The following is a 24009-nucleotide window of genomic DNA, read 5'->3' as shown; positions in this document are numbered from 1 at the left end:
AGAGTGGTTTGCCATTTCCCTCAGCTCATTTACAAATGAGGAAGCTGAGGCAAACAGGGTTAAATGAGTCACTCAGGGTCAAATAGCTAATAAGGGTCTAAGGCTGAATTTGAACTCCGGTCCTCCTGACTCCAGGCCCAGGCTCTACTCACTGCCCTACTGTGCAGCCTATAAGGAGGAGATGGGGGGCAGCTGGGTGGCGCAGTGGATAGAGCACCGGCCCTGGAGTCAGGAAGACCCGAGTTCAAACCTGGCCTCAGACACTTGACAAGCTTACCAGCTACGTGACCTTGGGCAAGTCCCTTAACCTCAATTGCCCTGCCTTCCCCCCTCCAAAAAAAATGAGAGGATAGGAGGGGGTTTTAGTAGAGAATTGGCACATTTCTATCTACCTAGAAGTACAGGTCTGCGATGTGGGAGGCCAACACACATAAGTGTCACAAGCAAAATGGGGCCGTGCTGAAGAACTGGCAGATGAGCTCTGGGAAGAGGACCTGGTGTGGTGAGCCTCTACGAGGTCCCCCTTACCCGGCACTGCTCTCCCCACTCTAAAGAGCAGGCCTTACTTGACTTACATAAAAGGCTCACGACACTTGGCCTGTCGTCTCCGTCTGTTATTGTCTTGGAAAAAACACTCCAGGTCTTTATCCTCTACAGAGGATTCATCGTCCAGCTTTGCCCGATATGCTGAGCTTCTTCTCAATGAACAGCGTCTGCTTTTTTCTTTCTGTGCCTGCAAAATCTCATAAAAATAATCATCCAAGTCGGAGCTAGTCACGTCTGTCTCAGCCTCTTTGTGGAGGAAATCCTCCAGTTTTCCTGCCCTGTGCAAGGCAATTCCATTCTCCTGCGGTTCTTCCTCTGTCTCTGTGTCTGAGGATGCTTTGGGGTGGAAGACCTAAGGGGACACAAAGATGGCTGTTTAGCAAAGCCATAACCTTAATTCAGACCTAGCATGCTCTCCAAAGAATGTCTCCAAAGCCACTCTGATGTCCAGATGTCCAGCCCACTCTGTTGTTCTTTATAGTTCTGTCTCTGTTAACGTGCCCATTTAGCCCTTAATCTTTGCCTTATACCTATATAATGCCATGGGCATTGTGAAATCTTAGTTTAGCAGTTTGAGATAGAGAATAAACTTTGGCTAAACCTTTAACACCCCATTCCCTTCACCTACTTATTCCCCCTTAAGGAATGAGCTGGTCTACTCACAACTCCCAAAGGGTACCCCTGGCCTCTCCTAAGAGCTGACATTTATATAGCACTTTAAAGTCTACAAAAGGCTTCACATGCTTTATTGGATCTGATCTTCTCAACTCCCCCAGGAGGCAACTACTGCAAGTATTATTACCTCCACTTTACAGATGAGGAAACTGAGGACCATGGACCATTTGGCTAATCTACGGAAGTAAAATTCTAACTTGGTCTCTCATGACTCTGATGCTCTTTCCAGAATTGGAATGGACCTTAGAAATAATATGATAACAGTAATAATCAACATTTTATATGATGATTTTAGGTTTCAAAGTAATCACCAAAGTACAAGTACTATTCCCATTTTAAAATAGCAAAACTGAGGCTTTGAGAGGTTAAAAGACTTGGTCACTGTTTCACAGCTAGTAAGTGCCTTAGGCAGGATTTGAATTCAGGTCTCTTGACTTCTAGCCCAGCATTCTTTCCAATCCACCAGGTTAATTATTTTACCCAAAGAATCATGTAGACATTTGGAGTTGGAGAGAACCTCCAAAATGATCTTGTCCTACCTCTACCTGAACAGGAATTCCCTTTGCAACATTCTTCTCTGTTTGAAGACTTCCCATGGTCTCCCAAGGCAGCCCACTGCACTTTTGGACAGTTTTAATTATTAAAGTTTTTCCTTATGCTAAGTCTAAATGTGCCTCTGAAATTTTTGCCCCTTTGTCTGAGGTCTATTCTCAAGAGCCAAGCTGAACAAGCCTAATCCTTCTTCTCTGTGAATGCCCTACAAGCCCCTCATTTGTCACAGACCTCTAACAGGTGAGGGGAGTTGTCCAGGGTCACAAGGCTAATGAGTAACAGGGTCAGGTCCTCTAGCATCTGGTTCCTTGTGTTTTTTCCATCCTATCAGGTTTCCTTCCTATTAAGGCCATGCCCTTGGCACTGACCTTCGGTTTTACATGCCTGCTCTTCTTTTTATATAATTAAGATTTTTTATTTTTAGTTTACAATGCTCAGTTCCACATAATTTTGAGTTCCAGATTTTCTTTCCCCCCTTCCCCTCTCCCTCCCCAAGATGCATGCCTGCTCTTCTTATGCCAGCTACTTAATAATAGCTATTAAATCACTAGTATTTATAGAGTGCTTTAAGATTTGCAATGTGGCTTACAAATGTTGTTACATTTTATTCTCACAACAGCTCTGGGAGGTAGGTGCTATTAAGTAACCCTAGCTCCATTTTATAGATGAGAAATACAGGGCAGATTAAATGACTTGCCCAGGGTAACCCAGTGATTACGAGTCTGAGACCAGATTTGAACTCAGATCCTCTTGACTCCAAGTCATTGTGGCCTCCTAACTGCCTCTATTTCCTCCAAACATTTCAAATTTTCTCACATCTAGGAAATGTGAATAGAAAGATTATTAACAACATGATAAGATTTTTAATCACCATATTTATATCTGGAGAGGACTTTCGAGATCACCATTGTCAAAAGTGGATTTTTGGGAGAACCTGACTTCGTTTTATGCTGTTAATGATATTTCTTTTTCTATGTGATATTGAATGTACTGAATGTTTCCTTCAATACCTACTTTCCTCCAATCATTCTTACAGTTACAAAATAAAACTCACAGGACTTTGAACAGTTCCTAAGAACCTACCCATTTCTCTTTATTCTAGTGAATAAAGCACACAGCAGGAACTCAACACATTGTAATTAACTGACTGATAAAGAAAATACAGTTTTCTTTGGTCTAATGTAAAGAGCTTTGATGCTCAAGACCTTTGTAACAGTTTTCTTTTGCTAAAAACATACCTTTTCCTAAGTGCCCTACCTTATCTTCCCTGCTTTGTAAATCTTCCTTGTGATCTACCTGATTTTACCCAACTCTGTGTCATGTAGCTCAGGAGGCTACCACACACATACGCACACACACCATCTGTGAAATTGATACACATGAGATACACATATCCATTACTTAAAGATGAATTATGTCACACTTGTGAGTGAATAAACTGTGTCTAACCTGTGCTGGCTGATTTATGTAGTGGGAAATAGGTGCAATTCAGGGAGCAGACTGAGATATATTTTTTGGACATGCTCAAATATTTTGCTTGACCACTGCCTATTTTTTTACAAGAATTTTCTTTTTCTTTGTTTAAATGGAGGTAGAGAGACAAAATAGATTGTTGTTAATTAAAAAATTTAATTTAAAAACCAGCTGAGAGAATGATTTGCTCAAGGTCACACACAAAGGGAGTAACAAAGCCGGTATTTGGCTCCAGATCATTATTCTATAAGCAGTGTTTTTTTCAAGACACCTTTCCTCTACCACTCCAGGCTGCCTTCTTGTAAAAGATGGGAAGCAGGTGTTACAGTGGAAAACGAATCTGACTACTTCATATTTCTTCCCCCAAGTCGAATGTAATCTTTTTGAGGGAAGAGACTGTTTTTCCTTTTGTTTTTGTATCCTTAGAACTTAGCACAATCCCTCTCACACAGTATTTAATATTAAAATACTTGTCGGATTGGACTGCACTGGATGGGACCGTAAGTTAGGCAACCTGGATTGAAGCCCCAACTTTGCCACTGATAAGCAGAGTACTCCCCCTGCCCAACAATTCCCCTCCATGGGCCTTTTTTTTTCTTCCCTGTAAAATGAAGGAGGATGCTTTTGCTTGACTATGCATACTTATTAACAGGTTTTTTTTTTAAATAATTGCTTTCAGGGTTTTTTGTTTTTGGTTTTTTTTTTTACGAGACAATTGGAGTTAAGTGACATGCCCAGGGTCACACAGCTAGTAGGTGTCAAGTATCTGAGGCCGAATTTAACCTCAGGTCCTTCTGACTTAAGGGCCAGTGCTCTATATACACTGCGCCACCTAGTTGCCCCCAGGTTGTTGTTTTTTTTAACGAGTTTTTAGGATCTTTTTTTACATCACCATAATTTCCCCCAGCATCCCTCCTTCTCACAAAAGGCCATCCTATATCAAAAATAGGGTTTTTTTTTTCCAGTGGGGAGGGGGAAGGAGGAAGTAGCAAAATAGACTGTTTAATTTGAAAAAAAATTAATTAAAAAAATGAGGGGGAGTGGGTTAGATGATTCTATTCTACGACCCACAGGCAGTTTTGACAACCTATGAAATGAATCAAACTGGATCCAGTTACACCCCGCCCACCGCCCTATCAGGCCCCGCCCCTTCTCCTCGGGCCGCCCCGCCCACCGGTCTCTATGGCAACGATGAAGCTGGTCTCCTTCCCCACAAGGTTCCAGTTCCATTACCCAATGCTGGTTCCTTCCTCCCTCTGCTGTTCTTCCTCACCTGGCTGCCTCGCTCTCCGCATTCGCGGGTTGCAGCAAACCTCCCCACGGTCATCTTCTCAACGAGACGGCAGCGACGACAGGGACAGCAAGCAGCGCGGCTCGCCGTGCCAGTTACGCCAAGGTCTGGGTCCACCCTCCCTGCTTGGTACTGAAAGCCCATTGGTCAAGTCCCTCAGAGCCAATTCCCTTCTCCGTCCGACTTGTTACCCTAGTGTCATCCAATGAGCATTACCAGAGCTGCCTTCTGATTGGTTGAGCAGAAGCTACCGCTCTCCCCCACTCTTCTCTCTTCTTTCTCTTGCAGATTTTTATAAGCTAAGTTCCAGAAAAGAGTTCAGCGATTGGTGGGTGGTGTCCCGGAAGCATTCTGGGACGGCGGAAGGGGCGTGACCGCCACGGTCACAGCAATGGCGGCCTGCACTCGCTTGACCCGGGCTTTGGTTGTCCCTGGAACAACCTTGGGGGGCCCGCGGCTACCCGGGCTGAGATGGTTGAGCGGCTCGGTCGGGCCGGACCAGGCCCTCTACGATGTGGTGGTGGCCGGCGGGGGCATGGTCGGGACCGCCATGGCCTGTGCCTTGGGTAAGAGACCCCCGGGCGGTGGGGGGGGGGGCCAGGGCAGCCCGGGCAGGGAATCGGAAATACCTTCCATTGGAATGCTCAGCAAGGAATTGTTTTTGAAGCATTCCCTTCCCCCCCCCCCCGCTCCCCCCACGTACATTATCCCATTTGAGCCTTGCGAGGTAGATGGTGCAGTCGTTACAATGCCTATTTTACAGATTAGAAAACCGAGACTCGGCGAACTGCCCAGAGTGACGAGTGTCAGAGTCAGCATTAGAATCCACGTCTCCTGCTTCCTTTTCCCCATTTTGCCAATGAGGACATTGTGCTTCAGAGAGCTGCAACGTGAATTGCCCAAGAGACTCAGAGCCAGCTTTCACCCCCGATCGCTGTTCTTCCATCTCGCTGCATCACCTGCCCCTACGGTGTGCGTTGCAGAGTAACATTCAGGCCTTTCCTGGGAACGCTCTCTTTTTCAGAGTCATGAAGTCATACTTATTCAGAGCTGGAATGAACCTTAGAGGTTTTCGTTCGGCTAGATCTCATTTTATACATAAGGACACAAAGGCCTAGAACTTGTTCTTGGTCACACATACGGTTAAGTAGCAGAGTGGGCTTTGAAGGAGGACTCCATGATTTAAAATCCAGCATATTTTCCACTGTGCTATTATATCTATTTCCAATCAGCCAATCAATCAGTAAACATTTTTTATTTTTTTGAGGGGGCAAGGGAGGACAGTTGCGGTTAAGTGACTTGCCCAAGGTCACACAGCTAGTAAGTGTGTCTGAGGTCCCGATTTGAACTCAGGTCCTCCTGACTCCAAGGCCGGTGCTCTGTGCCTCTGTAAACATTTATTAAGCGCCTACTACATGCTAAGTGCTGGGGATACAAAAAAAGGCAAAAGAGTCTGCCCTCCAGGAGTTTACGATCTAATGAGGGAGACAACATGCAAACATACATAGAAAGCAAGCTATATACGGAATAAATTGGAAATAATTAACAGAGGGAAGGCATTAGAATGAAGAGTGGTTGGGATAGACTTCCTGTAAAAAATTAGATTTTGGTTGAGATTTAAAAGGAAATCAGGGAAGTCAGTAGAGAGAGGAGGGAGAACTTTCCAGGTATGGGGGACAGCCAGAGAAAATTCCCAGGTTCTCTTGAACAGCCAGGAGGCTAGTTTCACTGGATAGAAGAGTACATGTTGGGGAATGAGATGTAAGAGGACTGGAAAAATGGGAGGGGGCTAGGCTATGAAGGACTTTGAATGCTATACTGCATTTTGTATTGGGTCCCGGATCCTGAGAGTCACTGGATTTTAGTGAGTCATGACAGACCTACACTTTAGGAAAATCACTTTAGAGAATGGAGAGTAGGTTGGAGTGGGGAAGAAACTTAAGGCAGGCTCTCCATTAGCAGGCTGTTGTAATAATCCAGGTTGGAGTTGATCAGGGTCTGCACCAGAATGGTGGTGGTGTCAGAGGAGAGAAGGCAGTGTATTTGAGAGATCTTTCAGAGGTAAAAGGGACAGGCCTTGGCAACAGATTGGATGGGGAGGGGGGTGGTAGTGAGAGATACGGAGGAGTCTAGGATGACTCCTAGGTTGGGAGCCTGTGGGACTGGGAGGATGGTGTTGCCCTCTACAGGAATAGAGACGGTAGGAGGTGGGGACTATTTAGGGGGATTAACTTATGAGTTTTGTATTGGATGTAATGAATTTAAGATGTCAACTGGACATCCAGTATGAAGTGTCTGAAAGGCATTTGGAGACGAGAGATTGGAGGTGAGCAGAGAAACTGGGGCAGGCAAGGTAGATTTGAGAATCATTAGTATAAAGGTGGTAATTAAATCCATGGGAGCAGTTGAGACCATCATGTGAAGTAGTACAGTAGGAGACTAAGAGGGCCCAGGACAGGATCATGAGGGACACCCCTGCTATAGATAGTCTCTTAAGTTCCCCATCATCTCCTTTATCCAAGTAGCCTATAAATTACAATTAACTGGAATTAAAAGGCTTCCACCAAGAGTGTGTTAAAGAATGTAAGCTCCAACCAGTTTGAGATATTTCATTCTTTATACTCTTGATGGTAGCTGGCAAACAGTAGGTGCTTAATATGTATTGATTTGTTTAAGGGTGAGCTGGTAAATGTTTCAGTAACATCACTGTTATACATTTTTAAAATCAAAAATAAAAATCCATTGCTTAGTTTATCCCCTTAGCTCTGACTCAGTTAATAGCAAGTTTCTGGGAAACAAGTTGAAATCCCCTTTAGCTTTTAACAGTAGTAAAATTGGAGAATGTTGCCAATGGAGAGTTTGCAAAAAATATCACATCCCACTGAACCAATGAAAACAACTCTCCTGAGCTTGTGGCTTATGGGATTGTGTTTAGATCTGGAAGGAATCTTGGAGGCTGTCTAGTCTAACCCCCTCATTTTACAGATAAGGGAACTTCTGAATTCCAGAAATGGGAAGGAGATTGCCCACATTTACCACACAGGTGGTAAATAGCAGAACACTGATTCGAAGAAAGAATTTTTAGCTCCAAATATAGTGCTGCTTCTGCTCTACCACACTGTTTGGCCATACTGGCTGGGTCAGTACTCAATATTTTTCATCATGTGATCCTTGAAAGATGATGGGTGGGATAGATGGTGGTCTCCTTGCACTCCTCCTAAAAAAAAAAACAAAAAAAAAACAAAAAAACCCCAGCACTTTAAAAGAAAAAAAATGTGCTTTGTAGACTTCATTACTATCTGAAAGGTATTTGAAGTTCTGTAGCTCTGATTTCCTCTGAAGGATAACATATAGACCTGAACTTTAACTTCACCGTTCCACCATTTTTTTAGTTATGCAAAATGTCCCTTCATAAATATCTTGACACTTTCTTTTATTTTTCTCCTAACCCTTCCCACTTTGATCCTGTTCAAATGAATATTTCCTATCCGTTAAGAGTCTCATGATTCTTCTAGAGAAGTTCATTTCGTCTTCCAATTTAATGACAGTTTTTAGTTTTGACACTTTGTGATTCTTTGGATTGATATAGTAGAAAGAATCCTGAATTTATGGTCAAAAGACCTTGTTTGAAAAAATCTAAGTTCAAATTTCAGCTTTCCTCCTTATGTCATGTGTGACTTTGGGAAACTTGGGGAACAAGGGTCTTTTCTGAGCCTATTTCCTATTTCTAAAATGAAAGGCTTAGACTGGAATCTCCAAGGTAGCCTCCAGCTTTAAATCCTATGATCCTGTAAATGAGATAGAGCTTGAGAACCTGCGTTTGAAGAATGACCTTGCCACTTGGCTACTTGTGCAAGTCACTGGACCTCTTGAGCAAGTCACTGAACCTCAGTAGGCCTCATTTTCCTCATCTGTAAAATGAGGTTAGACAGAGTCACTTCCATTATCTCTTCCAGCTCTATCTCAGTGATCATTGTTACTCTTTTCCCTTATTTCTGCATTTCTGTGACACTAATCACCTTGGTATATATGTATTTTACATTCCACTAATTAATTTCACATTTCTCTGTAATACTAATGTACATTAAGTTTAACAAACATTTATTATGCATCTAGTCACTCAACCAACCAACAAGCATTTATTAAGTGCTTTCTGCGTGCAAGGTGTCCCCTGTCCTGGGATTATGAAGAAACACATTCCCTGCCTTCAAGGAGCTTAGATTCTAAAAGGGGAGACAACTTGTACATAAAAGGTATTTACAAGGTACATGCAGAGTAGATGGAAGGTGGCTGTTGTGTTTGTCCTTGGTTCTGGAAGAGGACCATGATATCAGGGAGATGATCACATGACTTGCAGTTGACTTTGTTGAGTGAGGGAGGGCTGTGCAAGGTCACCAGCCTCACTTACTCCTCCAGAGCCATCTGGGCCCAGTGGAAGGTAACTTTAGAGAGGAAGGGATTAGTACTGGAAAGGAGCCCTGTAGGCAGGACATATGAGCTGTGTCTTGAAGGAAGTCAGGGATTCTAAGAGGTGGAGATGAGAAGGAAAAGCATGTTAGTCATGGGGGACAGACAGCACAAAGAATATCGAGGGAGACAGAAACTGAGAAACAGCAAAGAGGTCAGTCTGGCTGGATCATAGAGTTTCTGCAAGGGAGTAATGTAGTAGGAAGCTGGCTGGAATGATGAGAAGCAGAGTTGTGAAGAGCTTTAAATGCTGGACTAGTTTATATTTGATCCTCTAGGAAATTAATTGAGAGCCTCCATAGTTAACCTGAATGGGTATGTACCTGCGTTTGATTGGGCTGATCAGAGAATGCAAATCACTTGGGCTGCTGTAAGGACTATGGCTTGAAATGGGGTGAGACTTGATGGATGGAGATCCAAGTGCTGGCTATTGTGGGTTAAATGGGAAGGAGGAGTTGAGGATGATCCTGAGGTCTAGTATATGCTGGGCCTGGAGTATGGAACACAAATTCAAATTCAGGCACTAGCTGTGTGACCCTGTTTGCCTCAGTTTCCTCTAATGTAAAATGAGACAATGATAGACCTACCTCCCAAGGTTCTTGTGAGGATCAAGTGAGCTAATGGTTATAAAAGGCTTAACACAGTGCCTGGCCCATAGTAAGCATTCTACATGTGTAGCTGTTAGTTGTTAGGTTTATATGTTGCAAAATTTCTCAACTATTTTAGACACAGAGCACTTGTGCTTGAAATATGTTGGCAGGACACAAGTTCTGGCTTGCAGTCTCTAGACATATGAAATTATCCTTGAGATAAAAGAGTGAAGGGGAAATTTTGGAGCAAAGTACTGAAAATGCTGCTTCTTTTCATAGAGGAAATTACCATACATAGTAAATATTTTGTTGCATTCATCATATTTGTACGTAGTGTACATTTTGGTACACTATTTTAGTGTGTACTGTATGCAAGGTGCTTAATAGACAAAAATGAAAAAAATTCATAGTATTTTGGAGAAATATAATGTTGACATTTTCTATGAACTCCTAGTCACATTGTTTCAAGCACAGTTTGGGAAACGTTTGTGACAGTGATTGCTTTTACTCTGAGACACGTCATTATCCTGTAGTGGAAAGGGCCTGGATGTAAACTATCTTAAGCCTTTTTTTACTGTTTACATATATGGAAATCAAAGCTATGGAAACATTAGAAGAAATTACTCTCAGCACTCTGGTGTGCTTATTTGCTTATGGAATGGCAACTCTATTAGTGGTAGTGTTGGGGTTTTTTGGGTCAGTCTTGTGATTTCATCAATTTTGACAGCTCGTAACTTGAAAACTCCCCCCACATATATATCTTCTGGATTGTAATCTTACAGAGTTTCCCAGAGTCACACAGCTACTAAGAGTCAAAGGCAGAATTTGAATTAGGGTCTGGTTCCAAAGCTCTTTAGCTACAATGCCTTGTCAATATTAAAGTGCTTTAAAAAAAAATCCTGGTTTTATAAAACTTTTGGAAGAATTTCAGACTTTAAGTAAAATTTCAGTACTAATGTTTTGGTGTTTGAGCTAGGTATCTTATATTTAACACTGGCATTTTAATTTTAGTAATTTGGGTTTTCTTCTTTATCTGATAAGAGGGAGAGTGTGGAAAGATAATTCCTTTTGTAAACTAGTTCTTAAAGTGTTTTTTAGAAGGTAAGTAAGGCTTGTTTACATAAGGCTATTTACATACAAATAATGTATATTATATTATGTATACAATAATATATAGATAATACATTTCTTACTCACATTGTGACTTTATAAACTCTAGGATTAACAAGTTTGCATTTTTCCTTAACTTTTCACATAGCTTGATCCCTTACAGTCTTGTTTTGTTCTCTCTCCTTTCCTCAGATTATAGCTCTCATTCACTCTATATCTTATATTTGAATCAGTCCCTGGTGGTCAAACATTGAATATTTCTTATTTATCTGATTCTTAAATATAAATGGTGGTAATAATTCTCTGAGGACTTGTAGTACCTGATGTCTCAATAGTTTTCCTTTCTTCTTTCTTTCTCAATGCATTCCATTTGCTAGATTGAATTTCCTATTGTTTTCTTTGAAGATGGGGGAAAAAAAGGAATTTGCTGACTTAGAAGGTTCATTACAATTGTGGGCTGGGTGGTTCAAATGGTTGAAATTTGAAATGTACATGCCTGTTACTGATGGGGATAAATGCCATCATGAATGACTTCTGCATAGAAATCAACTAGGACTTTTGTCTAGTCTTGAAGGAAAGTAATTATTCTTAATCTTCCTACATGAAATAAAATGTTGACATTTTTCAGGACACAACGTTCACTTTCATGACAAGAAAATCCTGTTACTAGAAGCAGGTCCAAACAGAGTTTTTGAGAAGTTGCCGGAAACTCACAGAAACAGGGTCAGCTCCATCACCCCTGGCTCAGCAACTCTCCTTAGCAGTGAGTACAAGATGCTTTTAGTGCTTTGGTATTGTGGTGAACTCATCCTTGCCAGGGTCCTGACACGTCGTTGGAATCATCAGAGAGATTTTATTGCTTCTTTAACTTGTTCTGAATGGGTAATACTAAAAGATTATGAAATAATTATGGTGTCAGTGTCATAAGCAAAATCTTAATTCAGCTCCGTGTGTGTGTGTGTGTGTGTGTGTGTGTGTGTGTGTGTGTGTGTAGATCAGAATCTAGGTGTATGTGTGTATATGCAGCTTTTTACTTCGGTGGCTGTGCTCTCACCAGTGGGCATTGCCATCTTCACTGCACAACATAAATAGTCCATTTATTCTCCTGTTCTTCCATAGAGGTTCTATCCAGTGTGCTAGAGGCCTCTTAAATTTTTCTACATTTTGTGGGTACTGGTACAACATTTGGGAATCCATTTGTTATCCCTCGCTCTCACTACACAGCTGGCCCAGTTAGTTTTCTGATCATACATTTCTGGAATAATGTACCTCTGTGTCCTTGAGTCTTTCTGGTGACCTTTGGGTCATATGTAACTTTGGTTCTTCAGTTTGTTGAACAGAGAATCTTCATTATTAACATCAAACTGGGCATAAAAAGAAAGATATTTTCTTGATAAAGGTGTTCGCCATTGTAGAAAGTGGCTTATGTTCAAATGGAAGGGAGATTCCTTATAGATGGCAATTTACTCCAAACTCCCCTGTTTTGGGGTGAAATCTTGAAACGTTAGGAGCCTCCTCAGTAGTACTGGTGAATACTCAAAAGCTGTTGATCTAATAAAATAGTGAGGAAAAAAACAAATGGATAGAAAATGCCTTTTGTTCAGACTTTGAAATGGAAAGTAATTCACACACATGAAATTAATTAACAAATTATATACTTCATGCCTCAAAGGAATCAGTCAGTTAATAAACATTTATTAAACCCCTACGAAACAGTCTTTTCCCAGCGGGTTTATAGTTTGAAGGAGATGGTGAAGAAAGGTGAAAAAAATGAGTTTTTTTCCTTCTTCTTCAGCATTCTTGTTTATTCCATAATTTTAAAAAAATGTCTTTTATCCTGCAATCAGCAGGGTAGGTAGCCTAGCCCTAAAAGATTGTTTTCATGTTTTTCAGGGTTTGGAAGTATGTGAGGGACACTGATGAAAACACATTCCATCTAGTTGTCAGATCAAGAAAGGATAGGAGAAAAAAGGCAACAAATGTCTATGGGTAATAGGAAGGGAAAGGGGCAGACCAGAAGGAGAATGGGACCTGGTCATTGATTGAATGTCTCTGTTCTTCACATCTTCCTTTCTTTTCTAGGTTTTGGTGCCTGGGATCACATCTGCAACATGAGATACAAACCTTTTCGGCGGATGCAGGTGCCTCAGTCACTGCCTCCGTGAGCTGGCTATATGTCTTTCATGGTATTAGTATATTGAGGAACAAATGGAATATGAACTAGTTTTGTTGCTTCCTACATTACATAAATGTTAGCTTTTAATTGGGTGGCTAGGTGGTGCAGTGGGAAGAGTGCTGGGCCTGGAGTCAGGGAAATTTATCTTTCTAAATTCAAATCTGGCCTCAGACACTTATTAGCCATGTGACCCCAGGCAAGTCACTTAGCCCTGGTTGCCTCAGTTTTCTCATCCGTAAAATAAGCTGGAGAAGGAAATAGCAAACCCCTCCAGTATCTTTGCCAAGAAAACCCCAAATGGGGTCACGAAGAGTTGTCTGCAACTGTAAAACACCTTAACAACAGCTATTAATTATAATTCTGTTAGTAATAATCAGTACTTCAAGGTTTGCAAAATGCTTTGCATACATTATTTCATTTAATCTTCACAACAAAACTCTCGTGCGGGTACTACAGATAGGATCCTTATTTTACAGATGAGGAAACAGACTTAGAGCTCATGTGACTTGCCAGTGCTTACACAGCTAGAAAGTGCCAGAAGTAGAATTCCCACTCCAAGTCTAGCACCCTTCAGTGGTATAGGTGGGCTCACAAAGGTAAGCAGTTCCAGGGGAATTTCTAGCTCATTATGTATTTCCTTACTAAGGAAGGACTTTTGAGAGGTGCATGTGGGGATAAGTATCTGTGGAACTGAGGCACTATATCTAGCATTTCTGCTTAGGGAGAAAAACTTCATTTTTATTGGCTTTGTTTTTTCTGTATATTTGCTTTTTGGTAAACGTTTTCCCTTTACCTTTCTAGGTTTGGGATGCCTGCTCAGAAGCTCTCATAATATTTGATAAAGACGGTTTGGATGATATGGGATATATAGTGGAGAATGATGTCATCATGTCTGCTCTCACCAAACAATTAGATGCTGTCCCTGGTAAGGAACTAGCTTCTTTCATATTTTCTTATGTCTGCTGGAAGGTGAACTATCTGTTACTGCTCCAACACCTGGTGGAAAAGGATTTCCTGTTAGCAAATACTACTCTCCAATTGAGTATCTCAAAGCTATCTCAGACTCAACTTGTCTAAAACACAACTTACTATCTTCCTTCCCAACCCTCTCATCTCAACTTCCCTGTTACTGGGGAGGGCACCACCATCCTTCCAGTCACGTAGGCTCACAACCTGGGTGTCCTCTTTGACGACTCCTTTTTTGTATTCAACCTGTGATCAGATCTTATCTTCACCGCATCTCTTGATCATGTCCCGTTTGCTCCACTCCCATGGCCTCTGTCCTTGTACAGGCCCTCATCATCTTCTGCCTGCACTCTGGCAGTCACCTTCTGGTCATTTGCATTCCCACTCAATTATTGTTTCTTTTATTTCTTTGATGATACTTGCTACCATGGATTCATATTTTTCTAGTCTGCGAATTGTTTCTGCCTCGAAGGCCATAAATTCTGCTTTCACGATTCTTATTTTTTTTTTACACCATTCAGGAACATCTTGCTCTCGTTCTATGCTCTCTTGGGAATCCACAGGGTCCTCTGCCACATCAGGCGTTGATTCATTTTCCTTTGCTTGCAGTATTTATTCATAGATGTCTGAAATCCATTTAGCTGATCTGGAGGCCATATTCCCTTCCATTATTAATGACTTCCCTGATGGTTTGTCTGTTCATGCTCAAGGTCTTTAACTGAATTTTCTGCTTCCTGAGATCTCTGACAATTTCAATCTCTTTTCCTCATGTTCCTCTCTTGCTCACTTTCTGACTTCTCCTATTTCATCTTCTCTTGGGGCTGGACCTCAGAGCCCTCTCAGTCCTCCCCCACAATGGGCAGTTCCCCTCATCTGCTTCCTTCTCTGCCCACAAGTGACAGCTTGGACAGACCTGCTGCTGTGGATGCTGGATTCCTTTCTTTAGTGTGGTCAGCAGTAGCATAGCTGCCCGTGCTGATGACTGGTATCTGTTCCCTCTCTACCTCAGCTTCTTAGCTGAGCTCTGTGGCAGTACAGAGTGTGGCCACACTGCTGGTCTATCCAGAGTGAGTTTCTGCCTTTTGGTTTTCCCTGGAGAGGTTGTGAGCTCATGCAGCCAGAGTGTGTTGGTGGCGGGGAAGGGAGAGGGAAGTGTTAGCAACTAGCTTTCTCTGCACTTGGTTCATCAGAGTTTTTACCCCATTAAGATTCTTAGTGTCTTTGAGCTTGGAGAGTGCTACATTTGCTTTATCTCTTGCATGTAATTCCTATTGAGATATTTGAGAGGTGATGGGAATAGGATAAAGTATCTCATGACCTGTCTTATTAGTCCTGTTATTTCAGCCTTCTACTTGGTCTCCCCACCTCGTGCTTCTTCCCACTCCAAGCCTTCCCCAACTCGGCTGCCAGAGTGGTTTTTCCTAAAATACAGATCTGACCATGTCATACCCCACTGCTCCCCCCGCCAAAAAAAATCCATTGGCTCCTTATCATTTCCAGGACTAAAAATAAAGTCTTCAGTTTAAAGCCCTTCATAACCTGGCTTTTTGCTCCTTTTCAGTCTTCTTATATTTTATTCCAAGTACTCTACAATCCAGCTACATTGGTCCTTCTTGCTATTCCTTACACAGAACACATACCTCGTTTCCCACTTCTTTGTATTCTTTGACTCACCTCTAGGCCTAGAATGCCCTCCTGCCTTACCTATGACTCATAGCTTCTCTGCCTTCCATCAGGATATTCAGCTCCAGTCTCAATCCTAGGAGCCCTGTTTTGATCATGGTGAGTTTGAGATAGCTGTGAGTCTTCCAATTTCAGATGTCTAAGATACGGTTGTTGGTAGGGGACTATCTATCTATCTATCTGTCTGTCTGTCTATATCTTGTATAGTTATTTACAGGCTGTCTCCCTCATTGGAATCGAGTACCTTGTGAGCAGGGACTGTTTTTGCCCTTTTTTGTATACCCAGAGCTTGGCAAAATGCCTGGTATATAGTGAGTACTTAATAAATGCTTCTTGATGGAACTGTCATGCCTAATTTTGTATGATCTGCAGCTTTGATAAGCATGCCATCTTATTTAATGATAGTGAATCGTTCTGACATCCATTACTTCATTTGATGCTTGTAACAACCTTGTGAAGAAGGTGTTCTTATTATCCCTGTTTATAGATGAGGAAACTGAGGTTCAGAGAAGGTAGATGACTTTTCCAGGGTCACGCATCCTTCTTACTGGTCACTTTTTCTAGATGTTTACTCCACATTCTTTTAATAATACATCCTAGGATTTTATCAGAAATCAAAGTTAGGCTTCCTGGCCTAGAATTTGCAGGCTCCTCTCTCTCCCCACTTTGGAAAATCCATAAAATATTTGCTGTTCTTTAGTTCTGCAGCCCTTCCATTTTATGTGATCTTTTGAATATCACTGACAGTGGTTCATTGACCCCATATGCCAGTTCAGTACCCTTGGATATAGTTCCAGTGGACTTAAAGACTTGGACCCATCTAGGGCAGCTAAGTGCTTTCTTACTTTCTTCCTTCATACATGGAGTATCAAAGCCTTACTAGCCATTTTTATCTTCTCCAAAAGGTTATTTTCATTTGCAGAACAAGAGTTGGGTTGTTGTGTGTTCTTCCTTCTGTACAGTTCTTCGTTGTATCTGCCGCCAGCAGTTGTCCTTTCTCTACTCTAATCTTCCTCTTTTTTCTAGTTAGCTAAAAAAAAAAAAACCAAAAAACCCCTAGCTTTCTTTGCCATCATGAACTTGCTTTGTGCCTCAGTGCTTCCGATGTTGTTCTTATGGGGCGATGCCATGTTTTTGTATTCATCCTCAGTTACTTCGCTTTGCTTGCATCTGCTGTGCATATGTCTTTACATCCATTTGGTTGAAGATTTCCTGCTGTATCCAGATTGGACTTTTTAGCCAACTCTTGCTTTTTCTCATTGGAATTAATTTCTCTTTGGCTCTCTAGAGTTTCATTCCCAAGAGCTTCTATACCTCCTGAGCTGACTCCCCCTTTAGGATTTTAGTCCATGGGATCTGATATATCCTTTCTCTTAATCTTTTGAAATTTCTCTGGAAATTTAGAGTGCAAATTAGACTTTGATTTTCTTATTCTTTACAATAGTTATAAGATGGAGCAGTCATTTCCACCCAAGGTTCCCATCATTTTTACTTCACTAACCAGTTACTTCTCTTTTAGTTATTTCTAGAGAGGCAGTTTCCTTTATTGATTGGCCTTTGGAAGGAAGAAATTATTACTAAGGCAAGCTAAGAAGTGATTAGCTTGGGTTGTGACCACTGTCTGTCTAATTGTAATCTTCTATGGCTACCATATAATGCCTTCATGCCAGGCTTGTCATCTCTTCTGAATTTGTCTGTTCTCTTTTTTTCTGTCCATACGGTTTATAGTATATTGATGGTAACAGTCTTTATTTCTCACTTCATTCAGCTATACTCATACAGTTGCCTACATACTGCTGACATCTGTTTTTTGTATTTCATTCCATGATTATATTTTCTTAATGTATAAAACTCCTCTTCCTATCTATCCCCCATCCTTTTTACCTTTGTTAACTACTGTTGAATAAGGTGTACTCTTCCAGAACCTGCAGTATTGTCATGGTTCTCATCAATTCTTGGTGATACTTTTGAGGTCATATTTGCCTTCTTGTATTAATATCTCTGGTTTGTCTCGTGTGTTACTCAAACTTTGGGAATTTGTGATCCCAGTAGATGGGCCAAGGGCCCAGCCAAACTGGGGGGACCCCACTAAGGACATTTTCTGCATCTCACAGCCACCCAGATCCTAAGGACTCAGCCCTCATTGCCCAAACCCCACCGGGGCTGAACATCCCCAGTCAGTTGAATGATGACCTCCCTTCTGTCTAGGTCATACCCACTGTACTGTACTCTGACTCCCTGAACTACTGTCTCCTTCAAAATAGTTATTGGCCAGGAACGTGGCTACTCACACTGCTTGAATGACCAGAGAGTTACCATGCACACATGCATACCTACAGACATATACATGTACATATAAAACATTATTATATATAGAAATTATGTTGTTTTCTTTTCTTTTTTTTTTTTTTTTGGCTTTTTTGGGGGTGGAGTAGGGCAATTAGGGTTAAGTGACTTGACCAAGGTCACACAGCTAGTAAGTGTGTCAAGTGTCTGAAGCTGGATTTGAACTCAGGTCCTCCTGACTCCAGGACTGGTGCTCTACTCACTGCGCCACGTAGCTGCCCCAACTATGTTGTTTTCTAAATCAATTTTCTAAGTCTGCAGGAATCCTTATGTATGGTTTAGTGGCCTTCATTTCTATTTGAGTTTGATGTCATGATCTCATTTGGGGTTTTCTTGACACCACTAGTCTAGAGTATTTACATATAAAATGTGTGTGATCCCTCTGAGCATAACAGTGCTTTTTAGATGAATTTGTCAGAGGAAGGCCTTTGCCACACTGCTGCTCCTCAGTTCTCTCTGTTTTAGCATCCTCAGCTATCCTCAAAGCTGTACAGTGCCAATGGATACTTTTTTTGGGCTGTATTACCTTAATTTCCAACTTACTGTGATACACTTAATGGACTTTCTTTTTAAAAAAAATCTTAATAGGTTTAAAAAAAAACAACAAAACCATTGTGAATCCAAATTCTCTTTTCATTATCTTTATATCCATTTGGTAGTTTGATTCAGTGCCTTCACAACTCAGAATATTCCTGGTCTTGTTTTCTGTTACCTCTGAATTAAATCCTCCAACGGTGATTTTTTTGTGTGACCAGACTCTTTTCATGACCATAGCCTTTATGGGGTCAGTCATTAATCCATAAGATATTTTTTCTAAAAACCTTATCAACAAGTCCCACGTCTCTCAGTCTTCCTGTTAGGATCCATCTTCACTTTGTAATCAAGTCACTTCCCCAAACTGGGTGAGAATACCTTTCAAGTCCTTTTACTTGTCTTCCAAGGTGTCTTTGAATTCACTACTTGGAATTTTTTTTCCTTCTGTATTTTCTTTATTCTTGGTGGCATTGGTTTTTCTTCAGCCTTTTTTTCCTCTCTCCCTTTCTTTCTCTGGTACTTCCCAACTGAAGGCAACTTTGTGGACATTTTTGGTGATGCTGTGTCCATCAGCTTCTGCTCCCTGGTTTTATTGGATGTGTCAGAGAAGGGTCTGGCTGCCAATGGCACTAGGAAACTTGGTCTGGCCCAGATTAGCCTTAGGCTCCATTATATGACACGGATGCTAGCCCCTTGCTTTAGTCCTTATAGGTGGCAGTGTAAACCTTTGGCTCTTGCCTCTTTCCCTCTACCTGGCCCTTGTGTTGCTGTGCTGTCATCTGGTAGCTCTCAGGCATGTGTCTTTCCTGGTCCATAGTTTCAATGACTTCTGTAATGTTGTTGATGCCTATGTCCCCTCATTCCCTCTTTTCTTGCCTATAGCTAAGAGTTAAATATCATGATTCTGATATCTTAGAACATTACTTTTATTTTAATTGTGGTTTTTATCTGCTTTCCTCCTCAAATCTTCACAACCACTGAGAGGGCTGTGAATGTTGTTTTTCTCCTCACATTACCTTGTATTTATTTGTCTGTGTATATTATCTGTTTCCCTTCCCTCGAGGGCAGGGGCTCTTTCATTTCAGTCTTTGTGTACGCAGCAGAAATGCTTAACATGTTTGTTGAGATCACTGTGTGCTGCTCTCCTGGTGTTTTTTATTTCTCTTTTTTCTCTCTTTCAGATCAGGTGGAGGTTATCTACAGAAGCAAAGTAATCAGCTATACCTGGCCTGGTCCGTTCTTTGATGAAGAAACCAGTCCGTGGGTTCAAATTACTTTAGCTGATGGCCGCCAGCTCCAGACCAAGTTGTTGGTAACTAAAGCTGTATTTTTCTGTAGGATTTGTACTTGTCCGTACCTTACCCTGTGGTTTTGGTTCTAAGCTGCTTACTGTGGATTAAATTGGGTTGCCAAGGATTAGAACTGAAGAGGAAATGTCAGAAGGCTGGGAAGCTTGTGCTTCCCCAGCTCTACAAGGAAGGAGATGGAGTACAGGACCCAGAAAGATGGGAAGGGGCCAGGTTTTGAAGGCTTAAAAGCCAAACAAAGGATTTTATATTTGATCCTGGAGGTAATAGGGAGTCCCTGGAGTTGACTGAATGGGAAGGTGACATGATTGGACCTGATCTTTAGGAAGATCACTTTGATAGCCCCTTGGATGATGGATTGGAGTGGGGAGATTTTTGAGGTGGGGAGACCAACAAGCAGGCCATTGCAGTAGTCCAGGAATGAGGTGATAAGAGCCTGCACCTGTGTGGTGGCAGCATCAGCAAAGAGAAGGGGGCATATAGGAGTGATGATAGGAGGTAAATATGATAGAAATTGGCACATGATCGGATGTGGGGGAAGAGACTGAGAAGTCCAGCATGACACCTACATTGGGAGCCTGGGGCACTGGGTGGTGCCCTTTGAACGTAATAGAGAAGTTAGGAAGAGCAGAGGGTTTGGAGGAGAAAGATAATGAGTTCAATTTGATTTTAAGGTTTGTATGAGACGTGAAGTTTGAATTGTGTATTAGGCGCTTTGAGATGCAAGATTAGAGGTCAGGAAAGAGGTTAGGGCTACTCAAAGCAATCTGAAAATCATGTGCATAGAGATGATAGTTGAATCTTTGGAGCTGATGAGATCAAGGAAAATAATGTAGAGGGAGAAAAGAGGACCAAGGTTAGCAGTTGTGACTTCTTCCTGCATTGCTTTTACCTGAGGGTATTTGACTATATTTGTATTAAATGTAACCTTTGTTGGAACTCTTGGATTCTGAGTGACCCATTATGTAAGATCAGCGCAGACACCCTTGAAAATGACTCGGTTGACTCTTGTTCCCATGCAGATTGGTGCAGATGGTCAAAACTCAGGGGTGCGGCGTGCTGCTGGAATCCAGAATGTGTGTTGGCCCTACAATCAGTCAGCTGTGGTGGCTACTTTGCACTTAAGTGAGGTAAAGTTTCCGAGCTGTTTTCTGGGAACTGCTTGAACTTGAGCAGTATGAAAAGTCCTTATGAGGTCTTTTTACTTCCTGTTACAGCCCACTGACAACAACGTAGCATGGCAAAGATTTCTTCCTTCTGGGCCCATTGCCTTACTGCCGGTAAGAGTCCTCATTTCTTCAGTATCTTTCAAAATTTTGCCTCCTAACTTTGCTGTAACTCCCCTCTCCCTTACATGTGTCCTTAGCCTTTTTCTGAAACTCCAGGAAATGAGCAAGAGATAACACTTTTTTTCCCTTTTCCTGTCTGTATTTTCCCTTGACGTCCCAACTTATGCTTGAGAACCCCCAGGGATTGATTGATCGACCTGTTCCTAAGCTTTTATGTTAAGTCTTGTTGTATTTGAATCAGCTCTCAGACACTTTGAGCTCCTTGGTGTGGTCCACATCCCATGAGCATGCGACAGAACTGGTCAGCATGGAGGAGGAACATTTTCTAGATGCCATTAATTCTGCCTTTGTGAGTACTGGTTTTTTGATTTTTTACTTTTGGTTGTAGTGACACCTGGTAATGAGATAGATTTTGGTCATGAGAAAAGGAGGACCCATAGTTCCCCATTTCTCTTCTGTGTGTTCTGGTGTAGTATGTAGGGGACCTCTGTTCATTTGTGGAACTTAAGAAACTTTGAATTCTAGTCATGACTTTGCAGTCTCCTGGGGCTGTGGCCTTGGTTAAATCATTTCACTTCTCCTCAGGGCTTCAGTCTTTTAATCTGTCCGAAGGTTGTTAATTGGACCAGACGATCTCCAAGGACTCTTTCAGCTTGGATGTTTTCTGTCTCTTTACTTGATGGAGAGGCAGAAATGGAAACTCAAGGCAACTTCCCTAGTAGCTGATTGGCATCAGCTTAGTGGTTCTAGTGTATTGTGTTAGGATCGTCTAATCTGAGAAGATTTCAGCACTAGCCTATTCTCATTTAAGGCTATACCATCTTACCACAGTTTTGAACATTACTGTGGTTATCTGGGTACCTGAGTCCCCGAAGCTAAATCACCTGAATGTGTCTTAAGGGGTTACCCTGATTGCCCATTATCTTCTAGACCCTATAAGGGTATTGGCATTGGATAGCATGTGACAGCCGTGAGAAGGCAGGTTTTCCTGGCGTCTGAGATTCCAAACTGAACCCACTAATGAATTCAAACCAGTTTAACAATGAAGTATCACGTAATAAAAGCAGAGAGAAGTTGGAATACATTTCAAGATGACCTCTAGGGCACCTTGCTTTTTCTTTCAGAAGGAGTTATTCTTGTACTAGGTCTAGGGTCATTTCACTGTCTTTACCTTCTAAGTGTGGCGTTTGGGATAATGACCAGTTTGGGCCTTTGTTAGGTTGTATTGGCCTCTGTGCCTAAAGATCTCGTCAAATGGCCATGGAATTTTAATGCCTTGACACTCGCTGACCAAATTCCAACCTGTGTTTATTTTGCTTTTTGCTGCTGTTCAGTGGAGTGATGCCAATCACACAGATTTCATCGACACTGCTGGATCTGTGCTACAGTATGCTTTCACACTTCTGCAGCCCACTAACTCCTCAGCCCGACAACTGCCCCCAAGTGTTGCTAAAGTGGAACCAAAAAGCCGAGCACTATTTCCACTTGGGATGGGACATGCTGTTGAGTACGTCCGACCCCGAGTGGCACTCATTGGGTAAGGATAGAAAGAACGGAACTGAAGCTCTCCCTCTCGCTGAATGAGATACTGAACCTGCTTTCTGCTTTCTGTGTAGGGATGCAGCGCACAAAGTCCATCCCCTAGCGGGGCAGGGGGTCAACATGGGATTTGGGGATATTTCCAGCTTGGTCCATCACCTCAGTACAGCAGCATTTAATGGAAAAGATCTAGGTAAGGATTCAAAGTGGTCTCCTCTGGTGTTAAGAAAGGGCGGGAGGGCAGGTAAGCCCACTGGTGTGAATTGGGTTTACTGTGGGACAGTATAGAGCATTCCATTCCACTCATTCCTTTTTCCCCTTAGGTTCCTTGAGCCACCTCACAGAATATGAAACAGAGAGACAGCGGCACAATGTCCCTCTTATTGCTGCCACAGACTTGTTAAAGAGGCTTTACTCCACCACTCTTTCTCCTCTGGTGCTTCTGAGGACGTGGGGCCTGCAGGCAACAAATGCTATTCCTCCACTCAAGGTAAGAAGTGCCACTGCTCGCACACAAAGCTCTAACTCTCTGGGGACTTGGGTAGACCTAGAGGGCTGGGTCATCTAACTGACCCGGACCCATTTTCCCATTTGTACAACGGGAAGGAGCCACTTCCATAAATTGGGTAAGGATGCTGTGCTGTTAGTGGGAGCAGATTAGGAGAGAGAAAATGTGTCCCTTTCTTCTGCTCAGTCTTATTTAGGCCAAACACACGATCAGCTACGCCTTAGAGAACAGTAACACTGGGCAGTATTTATATGGTGCTTTAAGGGTTGAAAGACACAGGTGTCTCATTTTATCCTCACCTTGACTCTGGGAGGTAGGTGCTGTTATTATTCCTATTTTACAGATAAGGAAACTGAGGCAGACACAGGTTAAGTGATTTGCCCAAGGTCACATAGCTAGGAAGCGTTCCACAGCCCCACTTGAGCTCAAGCTTTCTCCTCTCCACTTTGCTACCTAGCTACTGCTTAGGAGAGGTGAATTGGCCATTGTATAAAGCTCTTCATGGTGACCTGGAGGCAGGACTGAATGGGCTGGAAAGCCTTTGTATCCCTCTGGCCCCTATGTGCACCCCTGCATAAACAAGAGGCTGAACGATGAAAGAATCCACGCTGGCCCTTTGGTCTGCTTTCCTCATGTGGTTACATCATAGCTTTGGTTTCAGCACAGTGGGTGTGTTCTCTTTAGCTCCTGCAGGGTTATAGAAGTGTCCCTTAAGAGCATCTTTTTGTTTTTTTCTGCACACCAGGAACAGATTATGGCCTTTGCAAGCAAATGAATACCCTACCTCCTGGTCCCTGTTTGGAGGAATAAAGCAGACATAGACCAGACAGACTGCATCAATCAAATAAATTATTTTCAAAATGTAATAAACTTGCTTTTTACTAGAATTATAGTTGTTGGGCTTTTTCTTTCTTTGATGAAAATAATTTTAAGTGCAAGGAATGTTTCTGTGTGATG

General features: G+C 42.1%; 2 protein-coding genes across 2 annotated transcripts in view; one reads left to right on the top strand and one right to left on the bottom strand.

Annotated features, from left to right (window-relative positions):
* FAM161B (FAM161 centrosomal protein B) overlaps positions 1 to 4640 on the bottom strand; it is a 28620-nt gene extending 23980 nt beyond the window's left edge. Inside the window, exons 1-2 of the mRNA XM_036734305.1 lie at positions 4520 to 4640; positions 576 to 898 (exon numbers count right to left, since the gene is read on the bottom strand). Of these exons, the coding sequence (XP_036590200.1) occupies positions 576 to 898; positions 4520 to 4573 (377 nt within the window). The 5' untranslated portion in view covers positions 4574 to 4640. The remainder of the gene's footprint in view (positions 1 to 575; positions 899 to 4519) is intronic.
* Positions 4641 to 4891: 251 nt separating this feature from the next.
* COQ6 (coenzyme Q6, monooxygenase) lies at positions 4892 to 23939 on the top strand. Its single transcript, XM_036734307.1, has 12 exons — positions 4892 to 5103; positions 11333 to 11467; positions 12787 to 12845; positions 13682 to 13805; positions 19591 to 19721; positions 20739 to 20846; positions 20934 to 20996; positions 21247 to 21354; positions 22340 to 22542; positions 22622 to 22737; positions 22868 to 23034; positions 23798 to 23939. The coding sequence occupies exons 1-12, from the start codon at positions 4929 to 4931 to the stop codon at positions 23825 to 23827; spliced, it is 1419 nt and encodes a 472-aa protein (XP_036590202.1). The 5' UTR covers positions 4892 to 4928; the 3' UTR covers positions 23828 to 23939.
* The last annotated feature ends 70 nt before the right edge of the window (positions 23940 to 24009 follow it).

The sequence above is a fragment of the Trichosurus vulpecula genome, chromosome 8 (assembly GCF_011100635.1).
Source record: "Trichosurus vulpecula isolate mTriVul1 chromosome 8, mTriVul1.pri, whole genome shotgun sequence".
Taxonomy (NCBI): Eukaryota; Metazoa; Chordata; class Mammalia; order Diprotodontia; family Phalangeridae; genus Trichosurus; species Trichosurus vulpecula.
Note: the sequence above shows the minus strand (reverse complement) of the source record. Positions and strands in the feature narration are given on the sequence as shown.